Source organism: Vanessa tameamea, chromosome 28 (genome assembly GCF_037043105.1).
Source record: "Vanessa tameamea isolate UH-Manoa-2023 chromosome 28, ilVanTame1 primary haplotype, whole genome shotgun sequence".
Taxonomy (NCBI): domain Eukaryota; kingdom Metazoa; phylum Arthropoda; class Insecta; order Lepidoptera; family Nymphalidae; genus Vanessa; species Vanessa tameamea.
Window position 1 is genome coordinate 3,073,233 of NC_087336.1, and position 14,674 is coordinate 3,087,906.

General features: G+C 33.9%; 2 protein-coding genes across 17 annotated transcripts in view; one reads left to right on the plus strand and one right to left on the minus strand.

The window, feature by feature from the left end:
• The window catches only part of LOC113391920 (bromodomain adjacent to zinc finger domain protein 2B), a 101,257-nt gene extending 94,840 nt beyond the window's left edge, over positions 1-6,417 (plus strand). For all 16 annotated transcript variants that reach the window (XM_064219471.1, XM_026628056.2, XM_064219475.1 and 13 more), the window contains 9 exons: positions 114-250; positions 409-530; positions 781-931; positions 1,276-1,409; positions 1,631-1,800; positions 2,500-2,607; positions 3,014-3,110; positions 3,611-3,754; positions 4,181-6,417. In XM_064219471.1, the coding sequence (XP_064075541.1) occupies positions 114-250; positions 409-530; positions 781-931; positions 1,276-1,409; positions 1,631-1,800; positions 2,500-2,607; positions 3,014-3,110; positions 3,611-3,754; positions 4,181-4,322 (1,205 nt within the window). In that variant the 3' untranslated portion in view covers positions 4,323-6,417. The remainder of the gene's footprint in view (positions 1-113; positions 251-408; positions 531-780; positions 932-1,275; positions 1,410-1,630; positions 1,801-2,499; positions 2,608-3,013; positions 3,111-3,610; positions 3,755-4,180) is intronic.
• Positions 6,418-8,177: 1,760 nt separating this feature from the next.
• On the minus strand, positions 8,178-14,674 carry LOC113391922 (nucleolin-like). Its single transcript, XM_026628069.2, has 7 exons — positions 14,473-14,674; positions 13,300-13,468; positions 12,655-12,766; positions 12,140-12,525; positions 10,925-11,044; positions 9,219-9,317; positions 8,178-8,363 (listed from the first exon to the last, which is right to left on the minus strand). The coding sequence occupies exons 1-7, from the start codon at positions 14,484-14,486 to the stop codon at positions 8,232-8,234; spliced, it is 1,032 nt and encodes a 343-aa protein (XP_026483854.2). The 5' UTR covers positions 14,487-14,674; the 3' UTR covers positions 8,178-8,231.

The following is a 14,674-nucleotide window of genomic DNA, read 5'->3' on the forward strand; positions in this document are numbered from 1 at the left end:
TATATCAAATTACTACGATATTCGCAGTATAAATCTCTTTAACATTAAGCCACCTAAATTATTTTTTAAACTCAAAGCCTAAACGACACTAATAGTGTAACGTGCTTTGGCAGACGATAATAAGGGCATAGCTCGCGGGCTCGCAACGTGGCGCGAGGCGGTGGCGCGCTGCAACACGTCGGCCCAGCTCGCCATGCTGCTGCAGGCGCTGGAAGCCGCCATCGCCTGGGACAAGAGCATCATGAAGGCGGTAAGCTGTTGACAATGCGGTTCATCGGCATCTTTGATTCCTTAAATTAAATTTGTTTTAACAGTAAAATCGTTTCGAGTGATCAGCTACTAAATTCATAAGTACGATTTTGCTCATTATTATGAGCACAGCATAAACTAAAATATACTCGTTTACAGAATTGTCAGTTCTGTTTGTCCGGCGACAATGAGGGGCAGCTGTTGCTGTGTGATGGTTGCGATAAAGGGTACCACACTTACTGCTTCAAACCGAGGATGGAGAAAATACCGGAAGGAGACTGGTAAGTCAATTTCGTAGTCATTCGCTGTTTATTATTATTATAGCCTTATATTCCATACACATGCAATTCTATAGTCATACTAGCCGAACTTGCGGCTTTACCGATTCTAGCACACAAACTGTCATTCCCCATTTTACATCCTCGAGGTATGAATTAAAAATATTAGCCTATGTCCTTCTTCGGGACTGAAACTGCCTCCATACCATTAGTAGTATTATTACAAGTAGTCCGTCCGTCACGAATCGAGCAGGTACTGCTGGGAGTGCGTGAACAAGGCGCGCGGCGTGGCCCGCGAGCGCGTGTGCATCGTGTGCGGCGGCGCGGCGCGCGGGCGGGCGCTGCCCTGCGCGCTCTGTGCGCGCGCCTTCCACCTCGACTGCCACTACCCGCCGCTGCACAAGGTAGCTATACTAAAATATTAATTTATCCTTACACTAGCTCATTCGACCTGGAAATGGATTGCCCTATTTATTATTACCTACTCTACTACTTCATACTCCTGTAGTATACAGAGTAACATCCTGTTTTATATTTTATTAAGAAGTCAGAGTGTCTATTGTACCTGATAGTAAAAAATCCACGCTCCTGACTCACTGATAATGACGAGCAATAAATATTTCTTCCTTCTCTTCTTTCAGTACCAAAGTATTGCTTGATAACAGAATAGCTAATGAGTCTTCTAGAAAACCAAACCACCGTTACTTTCTTAATTTTTTTGCTGAACATATTTATTTTTGAATTCCAGACTCCGCGTGGGAAATGGTATTGCTCCCAATGTATTTCCCGAGCTCCACCCAAGAAGCCTCGTAAAACAAAACGCGACAGCAAAAACAAGGACACAAGTGCGAATATCGACCTCGACGCGTCTATGGTGCCAAGGTGAGTTGAAAATTAATCAAATATCGAAAAGAAACCAAGATTCCTACTAATTTAATTATAAATGCGCAAAAGTATTTGTTAGACCGATTGAAATAATTGTTTCCGTAGTTATGGTCTATAGGCAACGGAGACGGATATATTTTTGGAACAAATGCACAGGAAGCAGGTGACGGCCTTCATAGGTAAAGTTGTTAATTTTTACGTATAACAAACACCTGCAGCCCCGCGGCATCCCACGCGTCCACGTCCACCACGGCCGAGGAGTGCCCCGCCAGTGCGCCCACGCCGGAGAAGGAGCCCGACAAGCCGGAGGAGCCCACTGCTGAACCCACTCCCCTGCCGGCCGAGCCCATGCAGACGGAACCGGAGAACGGGCTCAATCATCATACTGGTTACTATTTTTTTTGCTACACTGATCTCGAATATGAACTATTTTTAGTTGGTTAGACTTTTCTAATGGCGGCAGAAATAAAAATAACTTAAACGAATCGGTGTGACAGGATTGGTCGAAATTTAAAGTAATCTACCTATTGTGTATATATAATACATTTAATTCAACAGTCATGTTGCATGACGATTCATGCTTTTATGAACCCACTTGGATAAAGAATATATTTGATTTTTGATTACAAATATACAAATTATGTTATATTTAAAATATATGTTAATCAAGAATTATTTTTAGTCGATAATAAAGCGTGTTTTGCTTGGTGGTCAGGCTTGTGCAAGTCCGGTTAGGTACCACCCACTCATCAGATAATCTACCGCCAAACAGCAATACTGAGTATTGTTGTGTTTTATTTTAAAGAATGAGTGAGCCAGTGTAACTACAGGCACAAAGAAAATAACATCGTAACTCCCAAAGTTCATACCGCGCCTATCTCTATGGGCGGTGGGGACAACTTACCATCGTTGCAAAAAATAAAGCAGAACTAATATCAAATTATATGAAATATGTAAATCTAAAGTTTTGTTCATCTCTCCTACTTCTCACTTGGAAATATGATTGATTTGTATAGACTATTGAAACCAAAGTTGTTCCAGTAAGTGAAATAATTTCATAAAAACATATGTAACATCTTAATTGTAGTACCAGAGATCAGCGACGAGGGTTCGCCGGAGAAGCGCAGGGCGCCGCAGCTGGTCGCCGGAAACGGAGCCCTACAACACGACCACGCTGATGTTGTGGATGGACAAGGTTCGTTATTTTTTTTTATTCCAATGTACAATGTTTTCGTCAAAATAATCTCTTTTATAATAAGCAATTCTCAACTGGCATATATACATCATATATTTAACATTGAGTCCTTATAATTTGAACCCTTTTGATCTGCAGACAGATAAGCTAGACCAACGATGCAGTTGCCACACACGTTCTACAAGACATCAAACTAGCATATCAGCATATTATTATATCTAACAAATATAAAATTAATAGTATTTTTCTATTAAGATATAATATAGAAGTAGACCAACGATGCAGTTGCCACACACATTCTACAAGACATCAAACTACCATATCAGCATATTATATCTAACAAATATAAAATTAATAGTACTTTTCTATTTAGAGATTAATTATGATAATTTTTTATCTATTCCAGTTGAAGAACGTGAATCTGAGAATCTTCCGCTTCTGTCTCGTGCCAAGAAGGAGAAAAATAGTGCCAAAAAACAAATTAAGGACATGCAATTTTGCAAGTATGTATATTATTATTAATGTTTCTGTTATGGCGACGCACTACGCTTTAACATATTATTATTATTTATTCGCAAAATCTCTTTATCCGCAAACTCAAATAACGAATGTGTTCTTTCCTTCGAAGACAACTCATACTAATGCACGATGTTCGTTTAGCGTGTACGGCGCCTTCGCACGTGAATAAATATGTCCCTAACCCTTCTTCGGGTAATTAGCGGTTCCTGTTTTAAGATAATATTTATTTATTTATTTATTTATTTATTTATACTTTATTGCACCCAAACTTAAAACTAAAAATTACAATATTGAAACAAAAAGTTGCATGAGGTGCAACAGGCTATCTTTGTTGTTCCTTTAAAGTGGGCATCACTGCTATTACTAAAGTATTCTTTGAAAATAAATGAAATTAAACATTAAATTATTAAAAATTTAAATGGCGTTTTCATCATAGGTATTATTTTGTTTAAACTTATGTAATTGGTAAATGAATGTTTTTCAGGAACTTACTCTGCGACATGGAGTGTCACGAGCACGCGTGGCCGTTCCTCGTGCCGGTCAACACGAAGCAGTTCCCGCAGTACAGGAAGGTGATCAAATGCCCAATGGACCTCTCTACCATCAAGCGGAAACTTCATGATTCCGTGTAAGATTTTAATTAGTCAATGAAACCTTTTTATTGTTTAAAATAGATAGATAACTGAAAAATAGGCCAGATGGTGATAAGTCATATATCCTAGCGCCAAGCGGCGATACTTAGTAATGTTCCGTTTCGGTTCTAAGGGTGAGTGAGCCGGTATAACTACAGGCACAAGGGATATAATAAATTAGTAACCCAAGGTTGGTAGCACATTGGAGATGTAAGGAATGACTAAGATTTCTTAGGGCGCCAATGCTTATAGGCGGTGGTGATCACTTGCCATCAGGTGGCCTGTCCGCCTACCTATTTCATAATACAAAACAGTGAACCATTTTGGCTCTAACTTCTTAAATAATTTGCTTAATACAAAAGCTAATGGGGTGCTCAATTGATTATATTGTTGAAGTTAAGAAATCATTATATTATTTTTAGATATAAATGCAAGGAAGAGTTTGCATCAGATGTGCGTCTCATATTCAGCAATTGCGAAGTTTTCAACGAAGACGATAGTCCCGTTGGTCGCGCGGGACACTATATGAGGCAGTTCTTCGAGGAGCGATGGGCCCACGCCTGACGACTTCTCGACGTGGACCGTGGACCGGCACAGAGTGAACAGTGAAATAGCAATGTTGAATTTTCAAAGTGATGTGTGGTTTTATTTGAAAAGTGATACCACAGATGCTGTGGCTGATTGAATAGTGAATGAAGAGACCCGATAGCGTAAAAAACCTTTTATAAATTAAAGGACAATGGAATATGACTGAATATAAATCTGAAACAAAGTTATTAGTGAAATTATTTTCCTGTACAAATATTGGTTATTGAGAGTTTGTAGTATGAGTTGTTTTGTAACCGCATTGATTGATCGAATATGTTTGACGGAATAATTTATTTATTATCTGTTATGTTGATCTCGATAATAATAGAATCGCATCACGCTTGCTAAATAGATTAATGAGCTGACTCAGAATAAGACAATAACATATAAACATGACATTATTAAGACTTGATTTTGTGAAGAAATGTTTAAACGATGAATGATAACTTCCTTGTTTGCCAATAAACGCAATACTTCTATGACGTATTTATTTAAAAATGTTTTATTGAAAACTGTTTTCAAATATACTACTTAAATTACGACGAAAACATTCCTAACGAAATTCAACTCAACGACCGTTTCAATAGGTCACAAAATCGGATAAGACGAAATGTATATTGCGAATCTCATGTATAAATGTGGTTTTATTGTAAACAAGGCGACGCACACACCTGTGAGTGAACTTGTATTTAATTTAGACTGTAAATATTATGAGGTATAAAAGTATTAAGGCTAATGTTTAAGGATAGCGAAATTAGATCGTCGATGTCATTCAATGAATATTATTTTTTTTTTATTTGTGTAGCAACGAAGCAGTATTCAACTTCTCTGCATTTCTTCAATTCGATACTGAATTTGGCCAGTCATAGTGTTTGTAAATGTCTACTTGAATGTAAATGATTGTGTATTTCAAAATATTTGTAGACGGTGTACTGATGTATGAGTAGGACCGTTTTATTGTAAACTATAGGTTTGGACCAGGGTATTTTTAGGGCACGTTATTTGTAACTAAATTCGAATCATAATATGCAATATTCCATATTAAAAGATTATATATGTGTACAATTATTTTACATTATAACATGTATGACCCTGGCCTAAACCAAATTCACTTTGTTGAATAGTATAGAATGTGAGTAAGTGTAGATTAGGCCTAAATTCGTAAAATGGTAACACTGATTATTGAAGGGATATTTTTTTAATTTTCGAATAACATTGCCATTACAAAAAAATCTTATTAATTTTTTTTTTTATCAATTCTAATAAAAGTATATAACATTTCGTTTGTCATAAATGAGAATCTGGTATTTCTAAATTCTGCTAACTCTTCAAATTGTCATTTGTAAAAAGAAATATTGATTTTAGTTGATTTATTTATATAATAAAGTTTAATTTATTTCAAGTGATTCACAAAGTTTTAGTACTTATATTGGCTTGATTTTGATAAAAAAAATTAACAGGAACAAGCCACTAATTGTCCAGTAACGTTTTTAAATAATAACAAAGAGCAATAATTTGTATAATAGCTTTACGACAAGGATTTTAAAACTGATGTAACTCATTGTCGATATCTCCAGCGACGGTTAGACGTGGCTAAATGTTTACGCGAATTATAAATTCTGGACTCGAGCACAAAGTCTAATTTCCTTAATATATAAAGGATTCACTTCATAGTTTAATTTTACTAGTTTAAAATCATTCCTACGGCACAAATTGTGTTTTTCTACTTGAGTATTTTAAAGTATTACATGTTTTACTTAATGCAGCTTTTAATTTTAAAAGATATTTAATCTGTGGTGCCACAGATACTATACGAAATAGACAGGACTCTTAATAAATTATTATATCTAGTTTTTTAGTGTTTAAATCTGCCAAGATATGTTATTTGAACCTCAGCTCTACTGCCAGTACATAAGGTCGATGTTTGAACGCAAAACATATTTTGGTAGGTACTCGCGAGGCGTGTATGAAAAAATTATAGTTTTATGTTGTGTGAATTGGTTGATTTTAACTATAAAATGGATATATAAATTATATATACGAGTAAATAAATAATTTTTGAAGCACTCTGTTACTGACTTTATTTAATTATCGACATCATCACAGCCCACCCTTATTGCATTTATACTTTATTGCACCAATATTTAAAACTAAATTAGACATACGGATTAAACAACAGTTGCATGAATGCAGCAGGCGGCCTTATCCGCTATAGCGATCTCTTCCAGTACTTTGGACAGAGGAGCTTGTAAAACAAATGTGGGAGGGGGTACAATTACTTTGATAAATCATATACTGCATATAAAATATAATACATAATACACACATAACCATAAATAAATATATAAATAACTAAGTATAATATAATTGTTATGTACAATTATTTAAATAATACAAAAATAAAAAAAAATAATTGAAAACGACAATTGCTTATTGATATTAAAGCGCCAAATAAGTTTTTAATCGTACTGTTGAAAATTGCTTTATTGCATTTATTTAAATGTCATTGCAGATTACCTTAATACAATTTAATGTCTTCTTCATTAAGTCGCTGTGTCTACAGGCTATTCCAATTTTCATAACTCAAAATCCTTTATTGAATATCGGAGCGGAATATCAATGAAAAATGTTGCAAAAACGGGGAAAATTTTTCTTTAATTATGAGACCTTCGGTTATCTGCGCTGCGTAAACGGTTAAAGTTTCGTTAAAATCATTTATAACAGAATTGTTCCATTTTAAAAGTTCTAAAAAAAATCCGTGACAATATCTTTCAATGTTCACTTACTGTAGTATTTTTTATGGTAATCGAACTTGTTCTAAAATAGTTAGCCCAGTCGGCTTAAAATACTTACCATCCTAACAATTATTACATCAGTCTTTAGAGATGAGTGGAATTCTAATTTCAAAATGTCTGACTAAACAGATCATTATTCGATTCGGGAGATTTTTTCTGTAAAAATTCACTTCGTATTTCACCCGTGAAATGCTTACCACCTACTTACGGTGATACGCCATTTTGATAAGTGTATCCTATAAGTTTTAGGATAATCAAAGTCACGTATCACGATCGATGTTCTGCGGCGTTTCTTCTTACAGAAAAGCTCTACAGCTCGCTGACACAATATCAAATCCGGCGCGCTATCGTATAGCGCTTCAGTTTGAATTTCAAATGACGCTTGTACATTGGACCGTACCGTCGTCTTTAACGGAGGTACCGTTAGTATCGTATTAGTAAAAAGTAGCAAAATTGTCTATGTTTAAAATATTTGAGATACGTAAGAGGACAATGTCCCAACGTCCACATCACATCTTTCCTGAGGTGGACGGCAGCCCCGATGGACTCATGGTGCAGTACGCATCAGCGAGGAGTGGAGCGGGATCACCTTCCCCAGTAAGCGAACTGCGCCGAGAGGTGGAAAAGGAGGAGGCGCCGTGGATACGTTATATCAATACGATTCCGCAGCCTCTCCGATCCGTACCGAAAACGGCTATCGCATTTGCTATAGTGGCTAGGAATCCTACATGACCCGCTTACTAACGGGCCTGGGTACCTTTTTGAAGATTTCCACTGTCTGGAAAAATTTATATGCTGACCATACTGTAGTATTTGATGTTGACGAAACAGGTTTGTGTTCCGTAATAAGGTGACACACTGATTTAGCTTTTGGGAATATGCCTCAATTGTTCTTTACTAAAAAATAAAATAAATAAAACCTAAAAAAAAAATCTGCGTTATATATCCATTTTTTTTAAAGTTAATATTATATATATCACGAACAATACCTTTGCAGATTATTGAAAATAAAAAAATATTAGAATGAAACACCAATAAAAAAAACAACTTATATTTAAAAAATATTTAAAATCCTTTGAGTAAACATTATTCAAGATACAGCTTCTTGATTAGCCTTGGCCTTCTTCGCCTTCATCCTGCGGTGACTTCGTTTCTTGTTTAACGAAATACTCCCCATCAATTTTCCCGACTTCTGCAAAGCGACGAGCTTAGCTGACTTACTCTGTGGACAAAATTTCCATTATTAAATACAATCTCCACTAATATTATAAATACGAAAGTAACTCTGTCTGTCTGTTGCTCCATCACGACCAAAACACTCCGAATTTGATGAAATTTGGAATGAAGCAAGATTGAACTCCATAAGCCAGGACTGACGACCAACGCGAGCAAAGCCACAAGCGACAACTAGTATTCAATATATTCATTCAATGAGAATCGGTTACACATGCTGTAAACCGACTTGTTATAAAAACCTTGACTTGATTTCGTACGAATACACTCAACATTAAAATAATAATGAATATTTTTATTTCTTTAAATTGAGTAATAATCAAGTACTACTGATGACTATAAAAATATTTTTAGTCTTTTCAATGTATAGTATAGGTATGCAAATGTGCCACGTGAAGGTAAGTGGGCGCCATTGCCCATAGACATTAACGCCGTAAGAAATTTGAACCATTCTGAAAACTGAGTTGTTGTCCCTTGTACCTGTAGTTCCACTGACTCACTGGCTTTGTGCAAACCTGTCTATGTGGGTATCACCAGCTCATCATATACTCTACCGCAACCAACAATACTTACTTACTTAGGCCTGTTGCGTTACGGTTTGAAGGGCGAATGAGCCAATATAACTACAGGCACGAAACATTGCATCTTTGTTTACCGAAAAAAAAAACCGGCAAGAAACTCAGTAGTTACTCTTTTCCACCGTTTTAATTACGTATATCAATAAAGTATAACATATATATATATATCAATTAAATTTATACATATCCTGCCTAGAAATCAAGAACTACTAAGTCAAGTAACGACCGACGCCTGATTAATAATGATATGATCTAGTCTTCTATACCTTAGCCTCGGTTTTCGATATTTTGCTGTTCTGCTGCGTCGTGTACAGCACGTTGATTCTGCGCTTGTCCAGCATCGAGTGGTGTTTGGAGAGCGCCAACTGCGAAACAGAACACACTGTAGCCTATTCCAATCGAAGTAGGAAAAAATATAAACAAATCTTAGATTTACTTATTTCATGCGATTTGCGAATAACTCGGCTATATTGTGCACTACTAAGAGTTTACGATTTATATATCTTTATTTATAATACAACACTATTACACTTAACTACACATTTCCACTTTAATTTTACTTCCTAGATTCCGATAACCGTTTCGTCGACGTTCAAAACGCCATTGTTTCGCAAATCCATAGTGAATATCATAGATTAATCAAGCTCTCGACCAATGATATCGCGTCAGTTCGCTGTCAAATGTTGTTTATTTTGCTTTTTTCCTGTTATAGTTGGAATAGAGTATATCAATACTTATTACTATTTAAATTATATCACAGGTTTGGTCGAGATTTAAAATATTCGATGGCATTATGGTTTTGTAATACACATTATGGATTCATGAAAAAATGGCGGCGATTTGTTTGTCGACGTAGTTGATGTAAGTAATTATTATAAAGATATATTAATCAAGAATCGTTTGTATGTAATAAAGCGTGTTTACTTGGTAGGTACCACCCATTCATCAAATATTCTACCGCCAAGCAGCAATACTCTGTACTGTTGTGTTCCTGTTTAGAGGCTGAGTGAGCCAATGTAACTAAAGACACAAGGGATGTAACATCTCAGTTCCCAAGATTAGTTGCGTGTTATGTAAGAAATTGTTAAAATTTCATACGGTGCTAATGTCTATGGGTTATAGTGACCACTGATGCCGTAAACAGCACAGCGCTGGACCAACAACTTTACTTTCCGAAGACGGGATTGTACAGACTACCGAGTTCCAAACTTCGGGCTGTCACTGGATCTGTGACCTTCTAAGCCACTATACCAACGAGGAAGTCAAGGTACAATAATCCTCATAATTATTAATTTTATATATTATTTATATTTGATTCGACACAACATTGTTGTTAAACAATTTTATTGTTGTCAATGAAATTGTTTAGCGTATGTTATGATTTTTTAAATTTATAAATTTATTAATAATCATCTAGTTACCGTTAAGTGCATCGCCGTTCCAAATGACGTAAGTATATACATCAATGTTATATATAAATACATTTTTGAGAATCACGAAACCGACATACTTTATCATTGATACTTCTGCTAGCTACTACAATCGAAAGTTTTCGAACAGGAAATTATTGGGCGTCTCATTAAAATGAGCTACTCACGAAAATTAACTTAACAATTAGATGTTTACTGTATGAATGTATGAATTTACTTTATTTTGATGAAATAAACATTTATTATTATTATTATTATAGATAGTAATCAAGAACAAAAATGGACCCCGTATCCTGGACTAATAATGTTAACTATATTTTATATTTATAGTCCAAGAGCCATCATTTATTTCACCAACAATTTATAAATTGGGTAAAAATCTCTGAATAACAAAGCTTAAAGATATTTTTTTTTTCAAATAATATAGAAAAAAAAATAATAAAAAAATACACACAAAATAACGAAATCATTAATCCCAATCAAGTGATCTCCCATCGTGATATATATCAGTCTACTCATATAAATATATGGATGAATGTTACCTCGTAGCTGGGTTCGTTCTTCAGTTCCACATATGCAATACAACTCCTCTTCCCTTCGGCGGGCTTCGGAATCCTCACATCCACTATATGTTCCCTGATTTCGTAGAAATGGTGAGTTAACTGTAAGCAAAAGTAATACCATTAATATATTATTGTTGAACGACGACTGAGTGACGTGGGCGGGGAAGTGACGTCACCGGACAGACGACGTGGCATGAGAAGATTTATCTTCAGTTGACATAAGAGAGTTGCATGTTTTATGAGTTCCTTAATGTTTTTATTACTAACATTATCTAAAACGGGATATTTACCATGTTTTTTATTTTTATTTGGTGGAGCTCGATATTTCGACATTATCTACGAATGTCTTGTTCACGAGACATTCGTAGATAATGTCGAAATATCGAGCTCCACCAAATAAAAATAAAAAACATGGTAAATATCCCGTTTTAGATAATGTTAGTAATAAAAATAACCATGTTATTTTAAAATCTTAATGTTTTTGTCATTTTCTAGAATATAATTATAACTTTGTTAACTAATGAGTACTTGTGAATAGTTTTTCAATATTTTGGTGTATGGTAGATTATAATATTTTATATTTAACATATTATTTGAATACTACTTATTAAAAAATTGATTCTTAAGAAATGACTGCAATACTTTTATTGATAAAATTAAATAATAACATAACATTTAGTTTTTTTTTTTTTAATATTAAGTTCAAGCAACCCGTTCCGGACAATAAGAGTCTATATATCTAAAAGTTTTAGATTAAAAAACAAGCATAAAAATAAAATTTACCGACCGACTAGTCTGCCAAGCCGATCACGGTTGATTTTCGCTTCGCACAGGTCAGAGCGGTATTTTTGGTTAAAGAAATAAAATATTATTGTTCATTAAATTGAAGGAGCTTATGGCTAAAATTTAAATAAAGCTTGACATCTTAAGATAATTAAAATTTAATCAGATCATAAAGAAAATCTCGACGGATTTTTGTTTACCAATTGCATGATTCACTAAGTGTTACCAGTGTATAGTCGTCGACTACGAATGCGGATTTAGCGACTAAATAAATATAATAATTACTAAAGATGACAGTCGGATCATCTTTAGTAATTATTATTTTAATTTTAATAAACTTTATTATAAATGCGAAACCGACTAATGACTAAGCTCCCAATGCAAGCGGAAACTAGTAGATAAAAAACTTACTTTTTCTCTATCAACATCTAGCGGCAAGTTTCCAACGAACACAACATATCGTTTAGGGCCCTTCGTCTTCTTGGTTTCTTCCTTTTCTACTCTAGCAACAGCTTTATTATCTGTGGCTTCATTTTCTTTTTTATCTTCTTCAACATTTACTTTATCTTTTGGCTTCTTATTCTTTTTCTTCTTCTTCTTCTCTACCTTTGAAGCGGAAGATTCATTTTGGACTGATGTTTTAAGCATATTATACAGTATTCTTATTTTTCTTAGCTCTGCATCTGTCAGAGTGATTATGTCTTTGACTATACCCTGTATCCTGTTGTGTATTACTTCTGGTAGAAGTACTTCGGATGTCCCTTTTAGATTATCTCTTAGCTGTTGACGAATCCTACCTAATATTAAAAAAAAAATCATTTCTGTAAAATATTCCGTAACAAACAAACAAACAAACAAAATAATCTAGCATTATTCAAATTAGTTACATTCACAGCTCTTTTAGTGATATGGCAACTGATGTTTACCTTTCTGATTATTTGTCATGGTAACCCCGAGGAACTTTTTTACCAAGTCATCATTTTTCAGCACTGGATACTTCTCAGCTAACTCATCCGATATCTCACTCTGTTCATTTATCTGAATCAAGAATAAAATAAGTATAATAAATTAATTCTTCGTAAATTTAACTATTAATTACATCACAGAGGCAAAAGTCACATTATTTGTGAATAAAATAAAGATAAATTAATAAAACTGATAAATAACTGTAGTTGAAACAATTTCTTAAATAAATATTTAAGCTGTGAGCAAGCTCATTTGGGAATACACTGTTCATATATTCTAATGCCAAGCAGCATTACTTAGTACTGTTGCGTTCCAATATGAAAGGTGAGTGAGCTAGTGTAACTACATTATATCTTACACAAAACAAACACATGGTACATTATATCTTAGTTCCACGGGTTGGCGGTTGGCATTGGAGATGTAAGGCAATGTTTATGCTGCCTATGTATATGATGATCACTTATCATTAGGTTTCCCATTCGCCCAACAGCCAAATATATAAGCTAAGTGTATATGTAACAAAGAGGTTTTATTAAACTCTATGTATATAATAACATCTATGTATATATTAAACATCAACAAAAACAATTGAATAACCAGTATACCCCAATCTGGTCTGAGTCTTCATTCTTTTCAATATCCTGTTCAATTTTGATATCAACATTGCCTCCATTTTTCTTGTTTTGAGGCTCCGTCGTGACAGTCTTTGCTTTGTTCTTTTTCTGCCTCCTTTTCTTCTTCTTAGTTATATCAGGCTTTACGGGAATCACCTCACTGTAATAACATATTTTGTTATTATAGCAACACTTAATGTTAAATATAATATATTTTGTTATTATAGCAACACTTAATGTTAAATTATTATTTTTGTCACATAGTCTTATCGATATTATATTGTTTTGTATATTGTTTACTAATGTATGTGTTAACTATGTTCTGTGCAGGCCGAAGTAAATGCTTCTTATCATGGTAGAGTTGTATTACCCTAATATAGGAGGGTCGGCATAGTGATTACGTCTGAATTTATTATTTATTCACTTTTGGATTTAGTAAACTTTTGTTTTATCAATTGTGCATAAATTCTATAGTCAAAACAATTCTTATTTCTTCTATTTCTAGCTCATAAATAAAAAATAGATGTACAGTAAAAAATATATGCAGAGAAATTTGTTTACTTTTGCTGATATGGGTGAGGGTAGCCTTCATAATTACTAGAATTCTACTAACAGAATACTTGAATGAAGCTTTCGTTATATATTTAAAATTTATTTGTCAATAGACAGAGTACCTAATAATTAGTATTACTGTAAATAATGAGCCGAGATGAGGAGAGGAGGCCTTAGCCCAGTAGTGGGCCATTTTGAGACTGTTACTTTACTTTTGAACACTGTTAATATAATTAACTTTAATTTTCACTATAAAATGATTTTAAACTTTAAAATTTTATCATATAGGTTTATTTTTCATATTAGACATTTCATTATTTCAGTTTTGATTGCAAATATATACAAGCGCAACAGGTGCAATAAAATAAAAAAGGAATGATCTTGTATAAAACCTAAACATTTTATAAAATATTAAATGTGTTAATTTAAATTGCGGAATTTCTCGAAAATATTTTTAATATGTATGAAATAAGACATTACTTTCGACTCTTAAATACTTATATATTAAGTTTCAAAGAATTTAAAAACGTATTATATATTCCAAAGGTATGCAGGTATAGTATCTTTTTTAAGCTTTAACTAATTGAGAATTATAATGATAGCCGACTTTACCTTAACTTCGCCATGAGGATTTTGAGGTTATATTATGCGGCACAGAAATATATTATGTTTTAAGTGTTTTACACTAAATTAAATAAGTATTTTTATTATTGTTACCAAAAATAAAGCACGATTTTACAACGGAAACCTTGTGCAAAGTAAATATAAAATAATTTATTTTGACATGTAACAAGATCAACAAATAGGTCTTGAA

Bases quoted from the DNA above. Each gene is read 5' to 3' on its own strand.
- LOC113391922 (XM_026628069.2), bottom strand. The intron at 12,767-13,299 runs GTATACTGGTTA...TTCTTGATTCAG, and splicing joins AAGACTCAGACCAGATTGGG to ATAAATGAACAGAGTGAGAT. The intron at 12,526-12,654 runs GTAAACATCAGT...TTTTAATATTAG, and splicing joins CATGACAAATAATCAGAAAG to GTAGGATTCGTCAACAGCTA.